Source organism: Aspergillus pseudoviridinutans (genome assembly GCF_018340605.1).
Source record: "Aspergillus pseudoviridinutans IFM 55266 DNA, scaffold_1, whole genome shotgun sequence".
NCBI lineage: Eukaryota > Fungi > Ascomycota > Eurotiomycetes > Eurotiales > Aspergillaceae > Aspergillus > Aspergillus pseudoviridinutans.
The window spans coordinates 1,605,065-1,625,165 of NW_025091281.1; the positions used below are offsets into that span (position 1 = coordinate 1,605,065).

The 20,101-nt window shown below is 50.1% G+C and overlaps 9 protein-coding genes across 9 annotated transcripts; 4 read left to right on the forward strand and 5 right to left on the reverse strand.

Annotated features, from left to right (window-relative positions):
- Nucleotides 1-106: 106 nt before the first annotated feature.
- Asppvi_000566 (uncharacterized protein) lies at nt 107-761 on the reverse strand (the record flags this gene model as incomplete). The annotated part of the gene is made up of 3 exons (XM_043296875.1): nt 107-203; nt 297-517; nt 609-761. The coding sequence occupies 3 exons, from the start codon at nt 759-761 to the stop codon at nt 107-109; spliced, it is 471 nt and encodes a 156-aa protein (XP_043152810.1).
- Nucleotides 762-1,681: 920 nt separating this feature from the next.
- Nucleotides 1,682-3,244, reverse strand: Asppvi_000567 (kynureninase; the record flags this gene model as incomplete). Its single annotated transcript, XM_043296876.1, has 4 exons — nt 1,682-2,097; nt 2,157-2,634; nt 2,688-3,025; nt 3,082-3,244. The coding sequence occupies 4 exons, from the start codon at nt 3,242-3,244 to the stop codon at nt 1,682-1,684; spliced, it is 1,395 nt and encodes a 464-aa protein (XP_043152811.1).
- A 494-nt stretch (nt 3,245-3,738) lies between these two features.
- On the forward strand, nt 3,739-5,148 carry Asppvi_000568 (indoleamine 2,3-dioxygenase; the record flags this gene model as incomplete). The annotated part of the gene is made up of 3 exons (XM_043296877.1): nt 3,739-4,032; nt 4,082-4,699; nt 4,768-5,148. 3 exons carry the CDS (start codon nt 3,739-3,741, stop codon nt 5,146-5,148), a joined length of 1,293 nt encoding a protein of 430 aa, XP_043152812.1.
- Nucleotides 5,149-6,135: 987 nt separating this feature from the next.
- yaf9 (YEATS domain-containing protein YAF9) lies at nt 6,136-7,013 on the reverse strand (the record flags this gene model as incomplete). Its single annotated transcript, XM_043296878.1, has 3 exons — nt 6,136-6,836; nt 6,896-6,920; nt 6,981-7,013. 3 exons carry the CDS (start codon nt 7,011-7,013, stop codon nt 6,136-6,138), a joined length of 759 nt encoding a protein of 252 aa, XP_043152813.1.
- A 325-nt stretch (nt 7,014-7,338) lies between these two features.
- Nucleotides 7,339-8,379, forward strand: horA (ubiquinone biosynthesis protein COQ11; the record flags this gene model as incomplete). Its single annotated transcript, XM_043296879.1, has 4 exons — nt 7,339-7,384; nt 7,441-7,495; nt 7,551-7,891; nt 7,958-8,379. 4 exons carry the CDS (start codon nt 7,339-7,341, stop codon nt 8,377-8,379), a joined length of 864 nt encoding a protein of 287 aa, XP_043152814.1.
- A 132-nt stretch (nt 8,380-8,511) lies between these two features.
- On the reverse strand, nt 8,512-9,565 carry Asppvi_000571 (pre-mRNA-splicing factor SYF2; the record flags this gene model as incomplete). The annotated part of the gene is made up of 3 exons (XM_043296880.1): nt 8,512-8,559; nt 8,613-9,248; nt 9,341-9,565. The coding sequence occupies 3 exons, from the start codon at nt 9,563-9,565 to the stop codon at nt 8,512-8,514; spliced, it is 909 nt and encodes a 302-aa protein (XP_043152815.1).
- Nucleotides 9,566-10,597: 1,032 nt separating this feature from the next.
- Nucleotides 10,598-11,785, forward strand: Asppvi_000572 (uncharacterized protein; the record flags this gene model as incomplete). Its single annotated transcript, XM_043296881.1, has 1 exon — nt 10,598-11,785. One exon carries the CDS (start codon nt 10,598-10,600, stop codon nt 11,783-11,785), a length of 1,188 nt encoding a protein of 395 aa, XP_043152816.1.
- Nucleotides 11,786-15,903: 4,118 nt separating this feature from the next.
- Asppvi_000573 (velvet factor family protein) lies at nt 15,904-17,486 on the forward strand (the record flags this gene model as incomplete). The annotated part of the gene is made up of 2 exons (XM_043296882.1): nt 15,904-16,412; nt 16,553-17,486. The coding sequence occupies 2 exons, from the start codon at nt 15,904-15,906 to the stop codon at nt 17,484-17,486; spliced, it is 1,443 nt and encodes a 480-aa protein (XP_043152817.1).
- Nucleotides 17,487-18,076: 590 nt separating this feature from the next.
- Asppvi_000574 (uncharacterized protein) lies at nt 18,077-19,659 on the reverse strand (the record flags this gene model as incomplete). The annotated part of the gene is made up of 2 exons (XM_043296883.1): nt 18,077-19,116; nt 19,185-19,659. 2 exons carry the CDS (start codon nt 19,657-19,659, stop codon nt 18,077-18,079), a joined length of 1,515 nt encoding a protein of 504 aa, XP_043152818.1.
- Between the last annotated feature and the right edge of the window lie 442 nt (nt 19,660-20,101).

Below are 20,101 nucleotides of genomic sequence, written 5' to 3' on the forward strand. Positions count from 1 at the left end.
ATGCAAACAGATCACCCCGATCTCTCGTTGCACCATGCAAGATCAACCCTCAATCTGAGAAGCATCATTGGCAGAGTCGTTGTTAACATCGTGATCAATCAGATCCTCAGTTCGATCCTTTAAACGTGCCTGGAAGGACGCCATATTGCTTGAAGTATCTCCATCCACGAAAACAGATGAAAGTGAGAAAGCCAACGATTCCACTGTAAAAGCTCAATAATCAGCGCTTTTACTTGGAAGCACGCCTCCAATAAGCATGGATGATCACGACACCTCTCTGATAGAGACTCACGTACCACAAAATTATGCTTATCGTAGCGACAATGCCACCGAGCGCACGGCTGCTCGGACTGTGTGCGCCGTTCGCTCCCAGGATGCTGATGATGAAGAGAGCAAACCAGAAAACGGTGTCGATAATGTTGAGAATCATGTACGCCTTCGCACTTGCCCAGCGCTTGAACCGCTCTACATGAGCCGTGACAACTTCGTAAGCCAGGAAGATGGCAGCCTTCAGACACTGAAGAGCTCGACGTCTCGGGTCAGCTTTGAGCTGCATCTCGCTATCCCCAGCCTCGATCACTCCACAGAAGAAATACGGTCACACTCACCACGACAATACCCCAGGTGTTTGACCTCGTCTTGGGCGTGCCCTTATCCGCTATGCGTGCAATGACGAGGACGAAGTTCGGGAAAAGTAACGCGCCAACAATGATATGGAGGCGCAGCTTGATCTTGGGGTGGTTCTCAAATGCGAGGTTCATTCTGACCTATGCGAGTGTTGAATGTGATAGAGTCGGCGGTCCCCGATATTTATGCAAATAGCTTACTCAATGGAGGTAGGATACCAGTGGATCTCGCTTTGGCCATTACAGATGCTCTATGAATTGACCGTCACAAGTAGTCGGGTCAATTGACTGATGCCTAACAATGCAAATAGTATTGATGGCACAGGATGAAGCCTGCCTTGCGGTGAGGAATTGTCCCAACAACGCAAAGATTTGCAGTTATCTGATGGCAGCTAAAAAAATACAGTCGTCATAAGCAATAAGACTGTCTTTCTCTCTTTCTTTTCCAAACCGAGGAACATTGTAGCAGCCGTCATATGAGGTAGTTTCCCAGTCAAGTCTCGCATTCGTATGGGTTACTCGATCAGGGTTCGCATACGCGTATTGACACGGTAGCAATGAGTATATCCAAAAGGAAAAGGGTCTAAATTTGCAATCTTCAGTCAGAAGGGTGAAACCCGCTGGCACTGAAGGAGGAGAGTGGAGGCATATTTTGTATTATCGCAGATGGTTTATCCATATTTGGGCATCGAAACGAATACGACCCAACCCACTTATCCCATTCCCACCTCGAGGCGACAACCAAAAATGGCTTGAAAACAACGAAGTGTGCATTTTAGAACAGCAGAGTCGCAAATTGAAAATAAAACATCGTCATTGGAGGGCCAGGCACAAATACGGGATTGGAGCTACCTCTCCTACGAGATTTATGATACGAGCGGCACGATTCATTGAAACGGACAGCTGCTAAACAGTCATCCTGGGTATACTTCTATCCTCATTTTTCTTGCGGAATTTGGCATAGGAATTAGCCATATGAACACAGATCAACGATGGAGTAACCGAAGATCATCTCACGTTACACTTGAGCCTTGAACATGACGACTCAGCAAAATTCATTCTTCCAGAGCTGCCTTGAGTTGCTGAACGAACATCCAGATCTCTGTGAAAGTGTTGTACAATGGAACAGGTGCGACGCGGACAACGCCTGGTTCTCTCTTGTCGCAAATAATCCCTGCTTCCTGCAGTCGATGAGCTACCTTGTTCAATAGCCCAGGCTTAAGCAGAAGACTGAGCTGAGCACCTCGAGCGGCAGGATCGGAAGGCGTGATAATTTGGAATTGCCGCGACTCGTCCGTGGCGTCCTTTAACAGCAGGTATTCGAGGTACGCCGTCATCAAGACAGATTTCTTGCGCAGCTCAGCCATGGAGGTCTCATCAAACACCGACAGAGTAGCGCACAAGCATGCAAGGTCGATCGCCGAAGGGTTCGAAATCTGGTATCCACCCGCGCCAGGGATTGGTTTGAACTCTGCTCTGACATTAGAACTGAATAGGGTCAAGTCATCTGCACGGAAGACGAGAACTCACTATTGTCCATCTTGAATCTCACTGATTTATCGCCTCCATACCACCCGGTCAGACGGTGTCGGAACTTTGGCGCATCCTCTCCTTCGCTGTAGTCGACTTGACCATGTTTCTCATGGACGAAGAGACCTGCCATTGCCCCAGGGCCGGCGTTGCCGTATTTGTAAGTGCACCAAGCTGCGAAATCGACCTCCCAGTCGTGTAGCTTTAGTGGGACATTGGCGTAGGCATGAGCCAGATCCCATCCGACAATAAGTCCTCGTGAGTGCGCATATTCGGTGATCTTCGGGATGTCGAATAACTGCCCAGTGTAGTACTGGATTCCGGGAAGCAGGACGAGAGCTGCCTCGTCTGCATGCTGATCAATGTAAGACAAGATCTTCTCCGTGGTGATTTCATATTTTCCCTCATCAGGACCGATGAGCACCATGGTCTCCTGAGGATCTAGATCATGCCAGGCAACATGTGATTCGATGGCATACTGGTGACAAATTAGCATAACTCACGCGGGTAGGGCGACGCTATCAAACTCACATGATCGCTGGGAAACGCCTTCCAGTCCATCAGGATCTTACGTTTGGTTGCAGTTGGCTTGTAGAAGCTTGCGAGCAACAAGTGCAGATTCATTGTTAATGTACCCATTGCTGCGACTTCTTCGGGCGCCGCTCCCACGATCTTCGACATGGACTCGGCAGCCTGTTCAGCCAGATTCTGCCACTCCTTTAATGGGGAGTCTTCAATCTTGGTGAAGTGACCGCAGACGCCAATTGATGACCATGTGTCCAATTGCGCCTCCAAATATTTCTGGGTGGCTTTGGGCTGAATCCCAAGGGAATTGCCACAGAAGTAGATACATGGTTCTGATGAAAGGCCTGAGGAACATTCGTCAGCGAGGATGAGCGGTTGTTTGGAGTATAATCCTACTTACCAGGCTTCGCGAGTTTGGTAGAGGTAATGTTTGCCTTTGATGGGACGATGAATTTATCTCGAAAGCCTGCGAGCGGGTCTGCAGCGTCCAGAGAGGCCGCATACTCCTTGCTTGCCGCATTGGCAGGGAACTCAGGCTTGGATAGTGTGCCGTTGGTAGTCATGATGGATGAAGATGTGGCACCAGTGCTGTTGGTGTGAGATCACAGCAAAAAGATTTTGACAGTGACAGCCTGTCCGACACTCCTTGCTTTATACGTTGTCTCGAGATGATTCCATCGACCCCGGCGGAAGCGGGAGGCTTATCCGCTTCCGCCTCGGAATCCGTGCTCATGGAAGGAATGATTGTCAAAATGATACCCGCAATATTGATTTTCACAATTATTGGTATGGTGATTTGATTTCACAAGTGGTCCATGTCCCCATTCTTCGGGTATCACATCACCTCCTTACTGTTTCCTGTGCTCATGCCTCCAATTTGTCGTTCCGTGATGGATCCGGCCCTCTTCCGCCCGACCAGTTCCTTCCTATATATTCTGGCTTCGACATGGACAGAGTGAATATTCCTATTTCTAAAGCTTATTACCAGAATCTCTGACTATAAAGTCTCTTGCACAATTGGCCACTCACTTCTCATACTGTCGAATAGGCCCTCGCCATGCTTAACACACCGGAAATCGTGCTTGACCAGTTCTGCGTTTCTCTTCGAAACGGGTTTCTTCCCGACACCCTTCCTCTGCAGAAGCTGACCGATCCATACTACTCTCCGTGGGAGGAAGTTGTCGCTGATCTACCAGCTCGGCTCGCAGCGGGAAATGTACGGCAAGCGGTTGACAGTCTTCCTATCCTCTCAATTTCCAGGCTGCAGGAAGAATCAGAATGGCGGCGAGCATATGTTGTGCTTGCTTTTATCACTCATGCCTATATTTGGGGAGGCGAGCGGCCAAAAGACGTATGCGTCCTTTGTCATTATTTGATTGCAGCTTCTCACGGCCCTCTAGGTTCTCCCACCAGCAGTGTCGTGCCCCATCCTGGAGGTCTCAAAGCATTTAGAGCTGCCACCATGTGCTACCTATGCCGCTTTGAACCTCTGGAACTTTAAAGTCTCCTCCCCTGATATTGATCTCACTGACCCGGACAACTTGTCTATCATCACAACGTTCACCGGCACCAAGGATGAAGAATGGTTCTTCATGATCTCTGTTGCTATCGAAGCCAAAGGAGCGGATTTAATTACCCTGATGCTCAATGCTATATATGCAGCCAACCTGGCTGACCATCAAAGAGTCACAACTTTACTTTATCAATTGAGAGATGGCCTGAAAGAGCTTGGCGAAATTCTGGAGAGGATGTATGAAAAGTGCAACCCCTCCGTCTTCTTCTATCAACTTCGCCCTTTCTTGGCTGGTAGCAAGAATATGGCCTCAGCTGGACTGCCGCAGGGTGTCTTCTACGATCTGGGAGGCCACGGAGAGTGGCATCAGTACAGCGGGGGAAGCAATGCGCAGAGCTCGCTAATCCAAACATTCGATATCTTCTTGGGTGTGGAGCATTCAGCCACGGGAGAAGCGAAAGTGAACAGTGCACCTCAGTCCAAGCCTAAGATTGGCTACATTCAGGTAAGCATCTACTTTCAATCGGGCTCCTCATTCAAAGTCGAGCCAGCAACTAACTATCCTCGACGTAGGACATGCGAAACTACATGCCTGGCCCTCACCGACGTTTCCTGGAGATGATGATTCGAACCTCGAACGTGCGCCAATTCTCCATGAGCTACAAAGCAGATACAGAGGTCAGGAACGCATACAACGCGGCAGTCATGGCTGTTGGCGCATTCCGGGATAAGCATATTCAGATGGTCTCGCGATACATTATCACGCCTTCGAGGAAAAAACCAACCCAACATTCGTCTGCGCAAGTCAATCTCGCAACCGTGACAGCAGCGAAGCAAGTCGCACGTCCGAATGACACTCCAGCAGGATACAGTGGTACAGGCGGAACCGACCTAATCCCATTCTTGAAACAGACTCGGGATACGACAAAAGCTGCGGCCAAGTATACTGATTAAGGTGGGATTTTTCGTCAGAGGCGAGTATTAAGGAGTAGAGAGTAGATATCCTCACTGCTTTTTAGAGCACGGAGCATGGAGTACGGAACACGGCGTTAGGGTTTGTACATAAATGACTTCATCTTTATTCATTTGAATGAGAACTCAGCTTTACTACCTACCCATTGCATATCATACATGTAGTTAAACCTGGCCCCACACATATTCGCAAATATGTCATGATGAATAACTTTCTTTGACATTCTGTCATTTCCATAACATCCGGCTCAAAGCGGATATGAGTGGATATTGGACAATGCGTCCGGAAGCGGATACGGAAGCGGAACCCCAATCAAAGACCCGCGTGACTATTAAATAATATGCAAGGGGAAGAAATATGATCAGTTAAAAAAAAAATTAAGATTTAACTTCAAGGCGGCCCTACGATCCTCGCGTATTTATGAGATTGACATGAAGTGGGACAATCGTTTCATTGGTTGGCTACAAGACAGAAATCGTAACGATCAATGGTAGGACGTTGACGCGAGAAACATTTCTTGAGAGGGTGCTTTTGCAAGCATGAGAATAATATCCTGACTGACATTGGGTGCTATGCACTAGAAGGTCTTTGAAGATAATTTACAGGTGTTGACTCCCCAGAATTGTCGTGATTGGCCCCGTATCCCCATGCCAACTCACTGGAAATGCCCAATTGCGTTGAAAGTAGCGAACCATGAGACATTGATTGGACCGACGCGCATGTGCCGACCTTAGAGCCTTCAATTGGGGCTATGACTGCATACTCATGTAAGGTATTCATCTGTCGGGGCGCTGGGTGGATGGAGGCGGAGGAGACGGTGGCAGAAGGCCGACTTGTTCCTGGGTACGAAGAGCACGCAGTGAGCATGTCGCAGAGGTCTCGTATCTAGTGGATAGATTGGGGTGCGTGATGGCCCAAGAGTCGAAGCGAGCATCCGTTTTAGTAGCTGTCCGGCGGGCAAAGAACGATCATCTCTTCTTAGTGCTGGCAGGGATGCCTTCGCTTTCTCGCAGCTCGGCCAGCCTCTTTTCGCGTTCAATCAGCCGTTCCTTTTCTTCCTTAATCATTTGCTCAACCGTCTGGTTGGCCGCTTCTAAACGATCCAGCTCCTTATTCTCAGTCGTCTTGCTGTAGGGGTTCTCCGGGGTTTCATTCTGAGGTATTTCGGCGGTCCGACCTCCACGCTGCTGCGCAGATTGTTTTGTATTCTTCCCTCCCTTGCCCTTCTGCGTTTGCTGGGAGGCAGGTCCGCCTGTGAGGAGGTCGTAGAACGGTTCCATAGGCTCGTTAAATACGATCTCCTCGTAATTCTGGCTGATCACCACCTCCCTGCGCTCTTTCTTGACCTCCGCGCCGGGCCCGAATGGGTGTAGTTTCAAACTATGCCATAGTGTCTGTGGTTTCTCGCCGGACTCCGGCACGAAGTAGAGCTTGATTTGGATTTCGAATTCACCCCAGCCGGTCTCGGTCACCTCAAACGGTGGCTGCTCGATGGTGCGTACATTCTGCGCGTACGTCTCGTGTAGCTTGAACTGAACTTTCTTCAGCCAGTAGGAAATGTCTTCGTCATTGACTCCTTTCACAAATACGCGCCACTGGTGGGTGTGATCTGCTGGGACATGAGGGGGTTTCTTCTCAGGGTCGAATGGCCGTGCTTCGCTGCCAAAGACTGGGAAGGGTTAGAAGTTGAAGCCCTACAAATTCAAGAGCATGGGCAAGTTGACATACCGAACGGTCTGAAAATCGAGACACCCTGCGATGAGCACTGGTCAGTATATTGCAACTGATCGAAGAGATCAACTTTGGCACGAACCCTGACGCGCTTGGTTCCGGTCGCTGAAGGCATCCTGCGTGATATTAACCCAAAGTATAACTGAAGATGCGGCAATTTGATGGGCTTTAACGAGCTGTTGGAACGTAGGCTTCTGGATTTAATTATTCGGACCTGTACCGCAAACTGCCTCCTTTGATCGGCACGTGACGTGACCGATAATCAATGATCGATGGCCGATGACGATAGTCGGAAGCAGGCGTTCCGTAGCTTTAGCTTACTCCAGCAATTTTATTGATGAACTTACGAGGCACTTATGAAGGACCATTTTTCTACTGTCCGCTTGATTTATTTTTAACTATTGCAAAACACTCAATCTCCTCATCAGCCATTTGCCAGAATGGCTTCAAAACGAGTAGTAGTTGCCGGCGGAAACGGCTTCTTGGGTGGGTGATTCTTCCGCTCTTGAATAGCGTTATGCTAAGGGCTGACTTTCAATTAGGATCGCGGATTTGTAAATCGGCAGCGAACAGAGGCTGGTCTGTCACATCTCTAAGGTATACTTTCACAACCCGAACCTCGGTCTTGGTGGCGCCTGCTTAGACGGCATAGTCGGTCCGGAGAACCTCGATGGGATACTGTTACCAGCTCACACGATCGGCCAACATGGGCCAATTCCGTTGAATGGGCTAAGGCAGATTTACTTAAGCCTGACACATACAAACCTTTCTTGCGTGATGCCGACGTCGTGGTCCATAGTATGGGCATCCTACTTGAAGCAGATTACAAAGGTGTGGTACGCGGGAAGGAGCCCGTTATCAGTGGCCTACAGAGGGCTTTCAGCTCATCGAAACTGGGTAGCCAGAACCCTCTGACGATGCGAGATGGAGAGCGGCTGGAGCCCAAGGAGAAAGACGGACAATTGACATATGAGATCATGAACAGGGATTCTGGTTCGTATATATTGGGACTATCAATTTGCTAGAAACGCGGAGCTGACTGCGAACTGGAAACAACAGCCATTGCACTAGCGAAGGAGTCATCCAGAGAACATGTTCCAACATTCGTATACATATCAGCCGCCTCGGGAGCACCAATGCTACCCAGTCGATATATCACGACGAAGCGAGAAGCTGAAACAACCATAGCGTCCGAACTGCCAGAGTTGCGAAGTATCTTCATCAGGCCGCCCTTCATGTATGATTCAAGCAGAAAATTCACGCTTCCGATAGCCTTGGGTGGTTTTGTTGCCTCCCAATTCAACGCTCTCTTGGGTGACAGGCTTCGGTTCCTCGGTGCGATGGTCGATAAGCCTTTCCAGGTGGATCTTGTGGGCGAAGCTGTAGTGGAAGCGATGGAGGACGAGTCCATTCGCGGTGCGGTAGGAACGAAGCAGATAGAAAACCTGGCAACCAAAGCGTGGAGAAAAAGCATGCTTTGAATCCAACCTCTCGTGTTTTCGAGATTGCCTGGCAGGCCGCTGCCGAGAGGTGGATGAGGTTAGGCACTTCACCGATTGGGATGTAATAACGAGTCCCGCTCTGTATATTAGACCTAAGCAGGTATCACTGGATCAAATCATTGTACCGCGTTCGAAACTGTCACGAATCTCCGTAGTGTACTGAAAGGCATTAGTTCCGTTCGTAAAGACGAAGTCTTCGTGAAGAGCCATACCTTATTGTAAAATCGTGCCAGCTTCTGGTTGAACTGTTTGTTCTTCTCGTTGATATATGTGACGTCGGGTTCTTCATCTCCCCGGCGCTCCCTGCGCTTCTTAAGTCGGACCTCTTCGGCCTTTCTCAGATCCGCGACCAATTTGTCGACTCCAGCTCGATCCGGCTTGTTCTCCGTAAACCCAATCGTATCTGCCGTCGAGTAGAAAGTACCGTTCTTGTCGACCGCAATCATCTCACCATCACTGGTTTCAACGATCTCCAAGTCACCATTTGCAGCTGCCTTCTCAATCGCAGCCAGCTTCTCCCTTTCATAGGCCTCCAGATCAGGCTGCATTTCGCGTAGCTGTCTTTTGTATACCTTCCGTGCATCCTGCGTGTAGTCCTGAAACGCAACATCGTCGCGGTGACGCTGCTTCTTCTCCATACGCCGATCCCATTTCTCGGATTCGTCGATGGTCCAATCCCAGGCTCTCTTACGCTCGAAATCTTCGCCGGCAGCCTCTGTATCTGCTTTGAGAAGGTTGTGAGATGCAAATGCGTGCTTGCGCGACAATGAAGAGAGCAATGCAGGATCAGTAGCTAGACGCTGGGTTTCGGCCGCAGTTTCTTTCAGGTTGCGCTCAGCTGCATTTTTCTGTTTGAGCATCAGCATATACATGACTTTCAGAAGGCAATCGAGAAGCTGAAATGGTGGATCATTTGACGATTGCGACCGTGGTTACTCACAGCACGAGCTTGAAGGGCCTTGAATCTTTCTTGCCGCTGGCGAGCTTTCGCAGCTGCATCATCTTCTTTGCTCTCTGATTTTTCGGATGAGGTCTTCTGTTGAGACTCTCCCGAAGCTGCTGGCTCAGCAGGGTCTTCATTAGACTGAGTCTGGTTTGAAGCGGCGTTGTCGTCGGAAGGCTTGGCCGCAGACACTTCGTTAACGCACTCGGAAGGCATAATCATGGCAGTCGCACAGGTCCTTCAGGGGTTCTATTTGAAATATACGTCGAACCTGGTACAAATTTATGTTGTAGGCCAAGGAAATTCAAATGCAGGCTAGGCGAGATAGATGGAAGCTGGATGCAGGATCGATGATGAAATTCAATCTACGACAGCGCTCTGGTATTCTTGACCACCAATCCTCTTACCGCCTTTAGCATAGCTTGTATTTTGTACTCAGGCTCCAAATCTCCCTCTCACCACCGATATCTCAGAGTGAGATTATCGGTTTATGATTCTCCTGGCAATGCAGAGTGGCAGATGGCTTACTTTTTGTGTCGCCGAGTTGACCATCCATTGAAGCATCTCAGCCTCCCACAACGCTACAGATCGCAACAGTATCGTTTGGTATCGGCAATCACTAAAATAAAAGCCCCAAACCATGAACCTACTCCATCTCAGATTCTTCGGTATGCGTTGACGGGAACGACAAAAACGTTGCGACAAGATGTGTCAAAGCAGGACTTGGACGACCATTTGAACGATGTGTTCTCAGGCGAATGGCCCCTGACTACTCTACCTCCACCTTTGTGGAGCTCTCTCCGCTCAAAAACCGCCAGCACTGATAAGGAAGTGTTTTTCAAAGGTCTCAAGCATGATGTGCGGAATCTTCGTCATCTACAGATCTTCATAGAAAGACACATTAATGGACATGCGCCTTGTGTATTACTGCAGGCAGATCATTGTAAATTTCTGGTGCAGGCGCTGGAGCGTTGTCAACGACACCACTCGGCTGCGGAGATCCTTGTCGCTATCAATGCAATCATTTCAAGACTACAGAAACTGCAGGCGCCTGTTCATAGGAACTTACACACTCTGGGGATTTACTACGCATGCCTTTCTTATTCTACAGCTGCCCTCGAACGACATCTGAGAGATTTACTTGCTGTCAGACATAGGCAGTTGGGTGTGAGGCCAAGTGTCGCCCTGGTGGATGCGCTTTACATGTCCATCCGATCCTTCGAGCGTCAAGGAGATCATCCAGATACCTGTTCTATGCTCAAGCAAGTGACTGGCGAATCGGGCGTCGATGATACTTCAGAAGTCAATCTGCACACCATACTGGTTTGGGCTCTACCTGCACAACCGGTCGCATCAATTGACCGGTATTTTAGAGTGCTCCTCAAGCTAAAGAGCCGTAAATTGCTCGATACCGTATGGGGCCAAGTTCTGAGGCGTTTGTCTGCCAAACCAGCCGATCACGATTTCCACACTGCCTATTCCTGTATAATGGCCCTGATTTTGGAAGGGGATGTCGCGATGGCCACCACGTATCTGGAAGAAATCTCAAAGCGCGCTGATAACAGGCTTCCTTATATATCGAAGTTCAAAAACCTGAGTGTACTTCTCGCTAATCAAGAAGTTTGCGAGTTGCTATCTCGTCTCTCTGGGGAGGATGAATACCTCAAGATACTCGAAGTCCAACTCGAACACATGGAGAAGAGGCTAGGGATCAGCTGGCTGCCCGACGAATCTCTTCACACGAGTATATCTGACATCAGTTACAATGCGACCGGACACCCTCTTCTTACGATGGACGGAGACAGTACTGGATACGAAAGCAGCGAACGCTTGATTGCCGAAATGCACGCTTTAGGTTGTTCTGGATCGCTTTCAGATCTCACCAGACTTGCCAATTGCTTAGACGAGCACGGAGGTGAACAGATTCCGGTTGTTCAATCATCCACTGAAAATACACCGCTAGAGCTGGCCTGGGTACCTCAACGCTGCCCCGTCGATGTTCTAGACTCTTCTGAAGTGAGACCTTTGGAACACACGACGAGCTCACCTTCCTCTCTAGGTTTGCTCCGGCTCGACCCTGAAAATTCCGGGTTGTCACCAGCAGATACTCGCTCACTGCACCTGATGCAGCTGGGATATCTGATCATAAAGCCCAAAGCACCCAGTTCGGAGCACGAATGGAGAGAATCGGGCCATATGGTAGCCCTGGACCGCACTTCAGGCCAGCTCTTCGCAGTCTTTGTCGGGAAGGCTCAGGGCCGAATAAGACCGGGCATCCAGTCGCATATGCCACGAATACCATTCGATCTCAATTCGATAATGAAAATCCAACTGCGAAGCGACTTTAAGAGAACTAAACATAGGCGCAATCACTCGTCACCGGAACTCGATATCACCAAATGCTATCTTGATGTGGATCCATGTAAAGATTTGGTGATTTGAACGTGTGCCCTTGCTTCCTTTGGTTGCTGTCTCAGATCACTTCATCACCGATAAAGTACTAGAGCAAGGCGAGCCAGTCCCAAACCCGCCGATTGCCAAGTGTAAAGCTCATTGGATCTACACAGCTGTATTCCTTAATGCCAGCGGTTAGTTAGCATTAGCTAAAAGAGCTGAATTAGGGACCAGATCGGATCTCGACAGAGTGAGCTGCATCTGCCGCACAAACACATACCGGATTATCAAGTGTGGCTTGAGACCGTCAAGGCAGGATATCTCGGCATGGCTGTAATGATGTGATTAGGTAGCCTTCCCCGCGCGACCTGGACAATAACCAAGCATCAATGGAGCGAGGGCGCGGACACCTGCCTATCTGTCAAAACAGTACCTGCCTGGAACCCCATCAGAGCTTGAGGCGCTATTTTAGCTGTCACCATCCATTGAAACTTGTCCTCTCACATTATCACGATTTGGAGTATCTAATAATTCTGATCTACGATGGTACTATAAGGCAATCCCCTGGATATCTGATGGCGACAAATGGTTTGTTCGTTATCCCTCCTCTAAGGTGCACTGAGCCGATTTGTGATGAAGAAAAAGAAATCGACGTATTCTCAAAGTTACTGTATCTGGCTACTGGGTTTCTTCCCGCTTAAAAGCTGCAGTGCTCGGTTTACAAACTCGACCCTAGTGGGCGTGTGTACTTATTTCCGTATCTGGCAAGCGGGGCGTGCGTTGTGGACGTTTTTCTTTTCCTTTCCTAGACCCCTTGTTGGCAATGGGCAGATCCTACCAGCGAAAACATGATATTATCTCATTATTTTCTTCCCGAATCACGGAACGGCTGGTCAGATTGACTGCCTCGAAAGACTCGGACTTGATGAGGTAATGCACTGATCAAATGAGCGTCCTGTGCGGATTGTCAGCTGCTGTTCAACAGTATCACCTTGCTCTGGTCCGCTCAAGTATGTCAGCATTATCGGTATGAGGCCGCAGCCGTTCCATAGAAGCATTCAAGCATTCTGTGATTTTTGCCGGCCATGCTTGATGAGCTCGGTGCAGACTGACGATGGTGAGCTATACTCACATTCGGGCCCTTGCATTTTCACGACAAAGAATCACTGTGCAGGAATAACATGGCATTGCAGGAAGCACAGGGAATAAACCTCACGCCCCTGCGATAGCCAAGGGAATGAGGGACACTGCAAGCCCCGAATGAGGAAGATTGGCAGGCGAACTTACATGAGATTGATGCGTTCCAAATACCACATTAGTATGGAGGACTTCGAACAAATATTGGCTCCGAATTTTGACACTTTCCTCGCTGCTCGCAAGATTTCCACGATCCCAGTGTGACCAGTCAATCATTACTGATATTGAGCACGGATCACATAATCGTAGGTATACAGAATGCCTTGAATCCTTGGCTGCCAGGAGGATCGAGTCAAAGTGTGTGACGTATCAACCAGCCTAGGCAAAAAGGCAACCTCGCATTGCGTTAGTTTTCTTTGAGTGCATATCCCTGGCCTGGGAAGAGCGAATGCAAAATTCAAGGCAAAAGGAAAACATGATCGCCGTCGAAAACATGAAGTCGAGTGCCTGCCTTGCTCGAACTGCGCCTCATTTTCTCCAGCTGGAATGTTGAAACGATGTGAATCTTGTGATGCAGCTACGGCATCGTGCCTGGCTGTTAATTAAGGTAGGGCCGCAAGCAAATGAAGCGCCGAGTAGCTCCTCCGTGACTTTGTCCCTGTCACTAATTCACTAGTACTATCGTTTCCTGGTTTTTGTGAAATGCGGGGAGATCGAACCACTTCAACCGTACCCTGCCATCGCGGTTCGGTCATTTGGAACCGAAACCTTCTACGGCCCGTTCTTGGAACACGTCTGGACTCTGGAGACTTGATAGCTTTCCAGTAAGCGAACCTCATTTCTTAGTCTGATATCCAATGCGTCAAATGACCTAGTAGAGCAATGCAATCAGCCCATCAACCATCTACGAAGATCCATTGGGGTCATTCCTGGATCTGATTTTGCATCTGCCGACGAATCTTCTCATACCGATGCAGATCAGGAAGAAACGAGACATTAGTATTCATGTGTGCTGCAATACGGAGTGTCTACTCGGCAGTGAGCAATGAGCACACAGATAAGTTCCGATACTCAATACCTCTCCACATACGAAGTGGAGAGGGACCCTTCGAAAAGGAATGCCCTTGATGGATCAGCAACTTGGTTACCTAGTTAAGGTAGGTCCTCTCCAAAGACCGCTATCCAAGTGGGGACGATTTTCCGACCGCTAGACTAGATTCTCGCCAGTCTTTGTCTTCTGATGACCTGGCACTCCCTGCGGAGTATTCCGTAATGGATCATCAAGTCGCCAACCCAATTTCCCAAAGGCTTTAATGATTCAATCAAAAAGACGGCTGTGAGTCGCGACCAATCAATCAATATCCCGTATGTGGCGTCCAGCGTCCTGGTTACACCAGATCTCACGTTTATCCCGGCTTCCATAGTACTATTACGGACGAGACCCTCTATTTGTCTATTTCCTAGAAACACTCGATACTAACCATCGGTATGGCTCGCTCTAGGTTTTATATTCCGGATTTATTGGGTGGGCACTAACTAGTCCCGTTGGCTTGCATAAGTTCTACTGCGGTAGAGTCCTAGACTCCCTGCTCTGTTGTTTGCTCTCCGATTGTGGATACCTACAAAAATCTCACAAACAAATCAATGATCCAGCAAACCCAAGACGGTCATTAATATTACTGTTACGAGACCTCCGGCATACGGTCTGGGATCAAGTATCAACTTCCATTGGAAGTCGCAACCCCTTTTCTGCGCTCACACAATATCATGCTCGATGCCTACTGTTATAACCTAGTCTAGTGTATCTGTGATCAATTGCCTGGTAAGGTAGACTCAATAATAATAAATCCCGGAACCTGGAGTGTTCCGCCGCACTCTATTAGTTAGCGTTCCAGGATATCCACTTTGCAATCCATGGTTCCAGTCCCAGCTTTCCTTTGTTGTTTGTTTCTTTGTTAGAAACTGTCTATCTGGATCATCAGAGTATCAGTATTTAATATTAGCCCTGGACTCTTGAAAAACAGTGAGTGTACTTTTCCCCCCATCAGACTCGTATGTAATTTTAGTTTTGATTATGATTTCTATCTGCTCTTCCGAAGCCGCAGTCAGACACAGGAGACTTACCTTGTAATTCATCTGCCAGGGACGCACTGTTGTTGCCGTTGCATGGTCGGCTGTGCTTGTCCATTCCCTTCTCTTTGTTCATCGACACACACACAAGGACTCCAGGCAACTATTAGTTATCATTACTACTTACCGACAAAACCGTTGGGAAGGTCCGCCTGGCATTCTGGTTGCGTCGGCTCCATTTGATCTTCTACTTGAGCTGGGATTGGCTGATTTGAAGTTGCTCTACGGTGTTGTCATCCCAGGGTCAGTAGTACCTACTAGAAGTCTACGCCCACTCAGCCTTCGGAGCATCATCAGCCTCTGTCATTCGGCAAGCAGACGCTTGTCCTTTGCTGATTCGACTCTTTCGTTTCAGGCCCTTGTATTCTGTTTCCTTAAGCATGTGTCTTTCAAACTCTCTCCAATAATAATCTAAAGGTGGAGAACAGCTGCGCCTTACGGCCGTGGCCCGCACGTCGTCGTCGTCGAAGAACAACGTATATGCAAATTATCCATGCTAACCAACATACTCAGATAGATTCGACATTATTGATCCACAACGAATGATCTTCTCCAACTTGTCACCTTCTATTATTCCAACAAAACCAAGTTCGACTGTCTAGAATTGTCTTGCGGCCCGATCTTGTTATCAACGCGCAGCATCAGGCTATAGGCAATAAATGTTTCTTGGTCTTCGCAGAACGGCATCATCAGTTTGCTTCTCTGCACCAATCAGGATATCACTCAAGCCCCTCACACAGTTAACCCTATTCTCCAGCCGCAATCAGTCTCATTCACGGATGCCTCGCTTCTTTACATATCGCGGGACCTCGCCCTCTGCCTTCTTCTAACACGCAGTGAATGGTTACACGGAGGCAAAAGAGGATAGGCCCCTCGAGCACCGGTGCGGTTCTGCATAGATGTCGGGCACGCCGTTTCCACAATGGAATTACTCCACTTCCGTCAGCCGATATCTCAACTCGAAAAGTTCCGCATCCTTCAGTGAACGGGGCGAGGTGACGCCAAAGCCTGCTTCTTCCTACTCTAAGCATGAACCGCCGTCGCCGTTTATCTTTCAAGGCACCCAAGGCTACGATCCGCCAGTCGTCTCCACTGCGACCGACTCCCGATTCTCTTCTTCTGTCCATCCTTTGCTCGGTGGCGTCGAGCAGAGGTATAACGTCGCCTCTGCCAGTGCTGGTTCCGTACCACAAATAAAGGTACTGCGGAGCGGTCAGCAAAGGGGGCCGGATCATTGGGATAGTGTTGCCCCTGCCAGTGCGGATTCCATAGGCCAAATGAAAATGCGATGGAGCGGTCCACCAACCGATGGAGACTACTCACAATTTCCTCACCATGGGGTCTCAAATCACAGTCATGGACAAGTTGCTGTTAGCCCCAGAGATAACACAAGGGACGTCGATTCTTGGTAAGTCATCCGCTCACTCAACCTCAAAAGAGAGGAGTGAGAGAGAGACGGATAACTCAACGAGCAAGGAGATATCTCCCGCACGGCTCCTATTTCAATCATTCATTACCCACAGTGCTAACCAACTACTTTCCCTATAGTAACTCCACGAGAATCCCCAGTCCTGTTCATTCTGACCGCAGCTCAGCAGCGCTTAGTGGCAGCTTAAATCGGTTACCAGCCCTACCCCCGCAACCGCCACGACAAGTCTCGTCAGGCATCCCGATGGGATTCGATCGGTTACTCAATCATTCTCCAGGGCCATCGCCGCCTCCAAGACGAGTCTCGGCGTCCCCACGTTACCACCTACACATTCGACAACAACCCATAGCTGCTCGGGCTTGCGGTGCTGGCGATAGGGACCGACGACCAGTAGATCCGCCGCCGATCATCCAGATGCTCCTCACCGACTTCGACCCGCAGTCAGAGGCCGATCTGGACATCCTCCAAGATCCTCGACTTACCGTCGGCTGTCTGCTCCTCCCAGTTCCAGCAACGAATTCGTGGCCAGGCTCGCCCGAAGCCGATGGGTCGTGCGCAAACCGAGAGGACCGCACGGCCTCTCAAAGGGTTGAAGAGAATGCTCCTGGCCCAGGCACGCCGTTACTTTCAGGAAAAGCTTTTGTTTCGCCTTTCCACGTCGACTTGGATCCGGATCCCCAGACGGCCCCGCCTCATCCGACAAGCGCGGATCACAAGGTAGAGACGAAGCCTGGGGCGGTCAATTCTACCAACGACTTGGATCTGACCAAAATGCGAGTCCCTGCGACCTTCTTCGTCTTCCCCGACCTGTCGATCCGGGCTGCTGGCGTCTATCGGCTCCAGTTCCGGCTCATGAACTGGGGTCTTGTGGAAGATACAGGTCAATCCATGCCCGTCCTGGCTGAGGTCTGGTCCGACCCTTTCCGCGTGTATCCCGCAAAAGACTTTCCTGGAATGCGGGACTCGTCGCCTCTGACTGAGGCTTTGAAGGAGCTCGGGTTCGTGGAGCTTAAAACCAGGGGCAAGGGGAAAGGCAAGGGGCGGCGGAGATGATGGGCGATACGAGGTCGATTTGCTGCAACGAGATTATGACTTGCATTATTATTTTATTTTAATTTTTTTTTTCTTTCGGGGGGTCATTTTTGGCCATACAGGGAGCTCTCAGGCGTTGGATGCTCATTCTTGGACTAGGTTACTAATCATTTTATGCATGGAGAGCGTGCATTCACAATGGGATTATATGAGAAGAATTGGCCGATACCATCTTCGTTCTCTTTTGTTGTTTTTAGAGTCCAAATCAGATGAGCTTGATGATTCATTATGATCTATAACGTTGGCGAAATGCGTGCTACATGGTCGGGTGACATCTTTTCAATATATTGAACTATTCCAGGTCAGACTGCCTGAAGAATTGACCTCTTGCAAGACAATAACATAGGAAGCTTTGATCTGGTCCGCAGCCACCTCACAACACCGCCATATATCCGGTTTCGGGGCGTCCAGTAGGCGGCCGTATGGGGGCTAGATGCCACGAAAATAACAGCAGAAGCATACTGCTCCGTAGGAAAGATCTCATGCGTTAAGGGTATCAGAATAACATACAGACATGTAGGGGCATTTGCCAGAAAATCATCTCCGGCAGATCAAACGTCCAGCAGCTCAGCGGGGATACCGACCTCCTGATCCTGCTCATCCCACTGAGACTTGATCTGCCTCACAAGGGGCCCAAGCGAAGGTGATCCCTCAATCTGCTCCAGCAATTGCAACCCCCGAGCCGCGAAACCATCTTCCCGCAGCAGCACCGCCAGAACCACCGCCGCCTGCTCATTGCCATGGCTGAAGGCCAGCTCGTACCATTCTGTCGCTAGCTTGCGGTACTCCGCGCGGGGCTGCGGCCCGAAGACACTGGAAAGCAGAGCAGAGAACTTTCCCCGATTGCTCGGTTCACTCGTTTGCGAGGATGCGCTGKAGGTTGGCTCCGTCGCTGCTTCCACGGGGGCCGTGGCCTCGGCCTCGGCCTCGCGCACCCCACGCCGCGGGTACCGTCCCAGCGAAGTAAGATAGTAGAAGTTAGCTAGACGGCGGCACGCCTCGGCGTTCCCCGCCGTCGCGGCCCGGCTCATGCAATCCTCATACATGGCCAGATCGCCCGCTTGCATCCGCGCCGCGGCGTACTGGACCAGCGACTGGGGATCTTGGTAATCCAGCGCTGCGGAGCGCAGGAGGCCATCTGTCTGGGTTCCAGCCTCGGCAGCAGTTGCTGTGCCTGTTTTCGTGGTTGCGTTCGCTTTCTCCTTCAGCCACGCGTACACGCGCCAGGGCGGCTCAATGCGCGCCATCGCGAACCCCCCGTCTTTTGCAACGGGCACCTTGGACGGGTAGATGAGGGCCATGACCTGCTCGATGAGCCGGAGGGCATCAGCGTAGCGTTTCCGGAGGCCGAGGATCTTGGCGTGGAGGGTCATGGCTCGCGGGTCGCGGTCGTGGAGGGCGAGATGCTCGATTTTCTCGAGGGTCGGGGTGCGGACTGGGGCGGCGTCGCGCAGGGAGTTCAGGTACCGGGCGGCGGACATGAGGAGGGGGACGCGGGCGCCTGCGTGGGTGGTGGAGGCGAGGAGCCATTCTCGGAAGGTTGGGTTACCGCCGGAGATGATGTAGCCGATTTGGAAGATGAGGTCGGGATCTATGTGTGCGTTAGAGAGTTAGGGATGCGTTCTTTGGAGGAATTGGAGAGGGTGGGTGGTGTCGCACCTGAGGATATCCCCCGGATGGCGTCTGCGGACGGCAGCTCTCTATGAGCGGTTTCTAGTAACCGCTTCGCGATATCTAAAAACTCCTTCTTCGTGACTTTGTCGTCAAGGAGCCCCTCGGCCAATGCAGACATCCATAGCAGCGGACCTTTCTCGTCGAGGTACCTAAGACGTGCTGTCAGGTCACCGTGCGCGGGGAGGTTGAATAGGCCATCGCTGGAGTAGACTGGCCGCAGCCGCTGAGTCTGAGCCTGAGCTCGACGGGCGGCCGGAGATCGAGCTGCATTGCAGGTGGCTGTACAGTGGAATGGCCTGGTGATTTGTGGAGATGTGGTTTTGTGTTTGGTAGTGCGAGGGGTGCGGTTGTCCGATAGACGGGTGTTGTTTGGGATATAGCCGGTAGACAGGGAGAGTGGAGGCTTATCGTAGAGACATGGCCACCTTCGAAGGGCGTTGGATGTTCGTGCGAGCGACATCGTAGCTCAAGCGAAAGCTCGGGTGTGGAAATGTCTGCTCATAAAATGAGCGGCGGAAGATTTGTTGCTTCGGAGGTGCGGCGGAGAGAAATTCGGAGCTGTACCGCACTCGTGATGCTACTCCATGGGGCACAAATAATCTTTCTTCAGCCATATGCATAATCTACAATTGACATCGTTACATTTAGCGATGCAAGCATGTTTCAAAATTACGAACACCATGAAGACCGACAAGAATCGACCCGAAAAGAACTGTCCGTCCAGCTTGTATCCAGATTGTCCAAACAAAAGTTGATAATGTACATTTGCCGCCTGTTTCCCGCTTTCCAGTTATATCAGGAACCGTGTAGAGATATATGACGGAGAAGTAAAACACATAAAGAAGAGGCGGTGCAAGACATAAAACTCCGGCAGGATGATGCAGTCCAACCCACAGCGTACA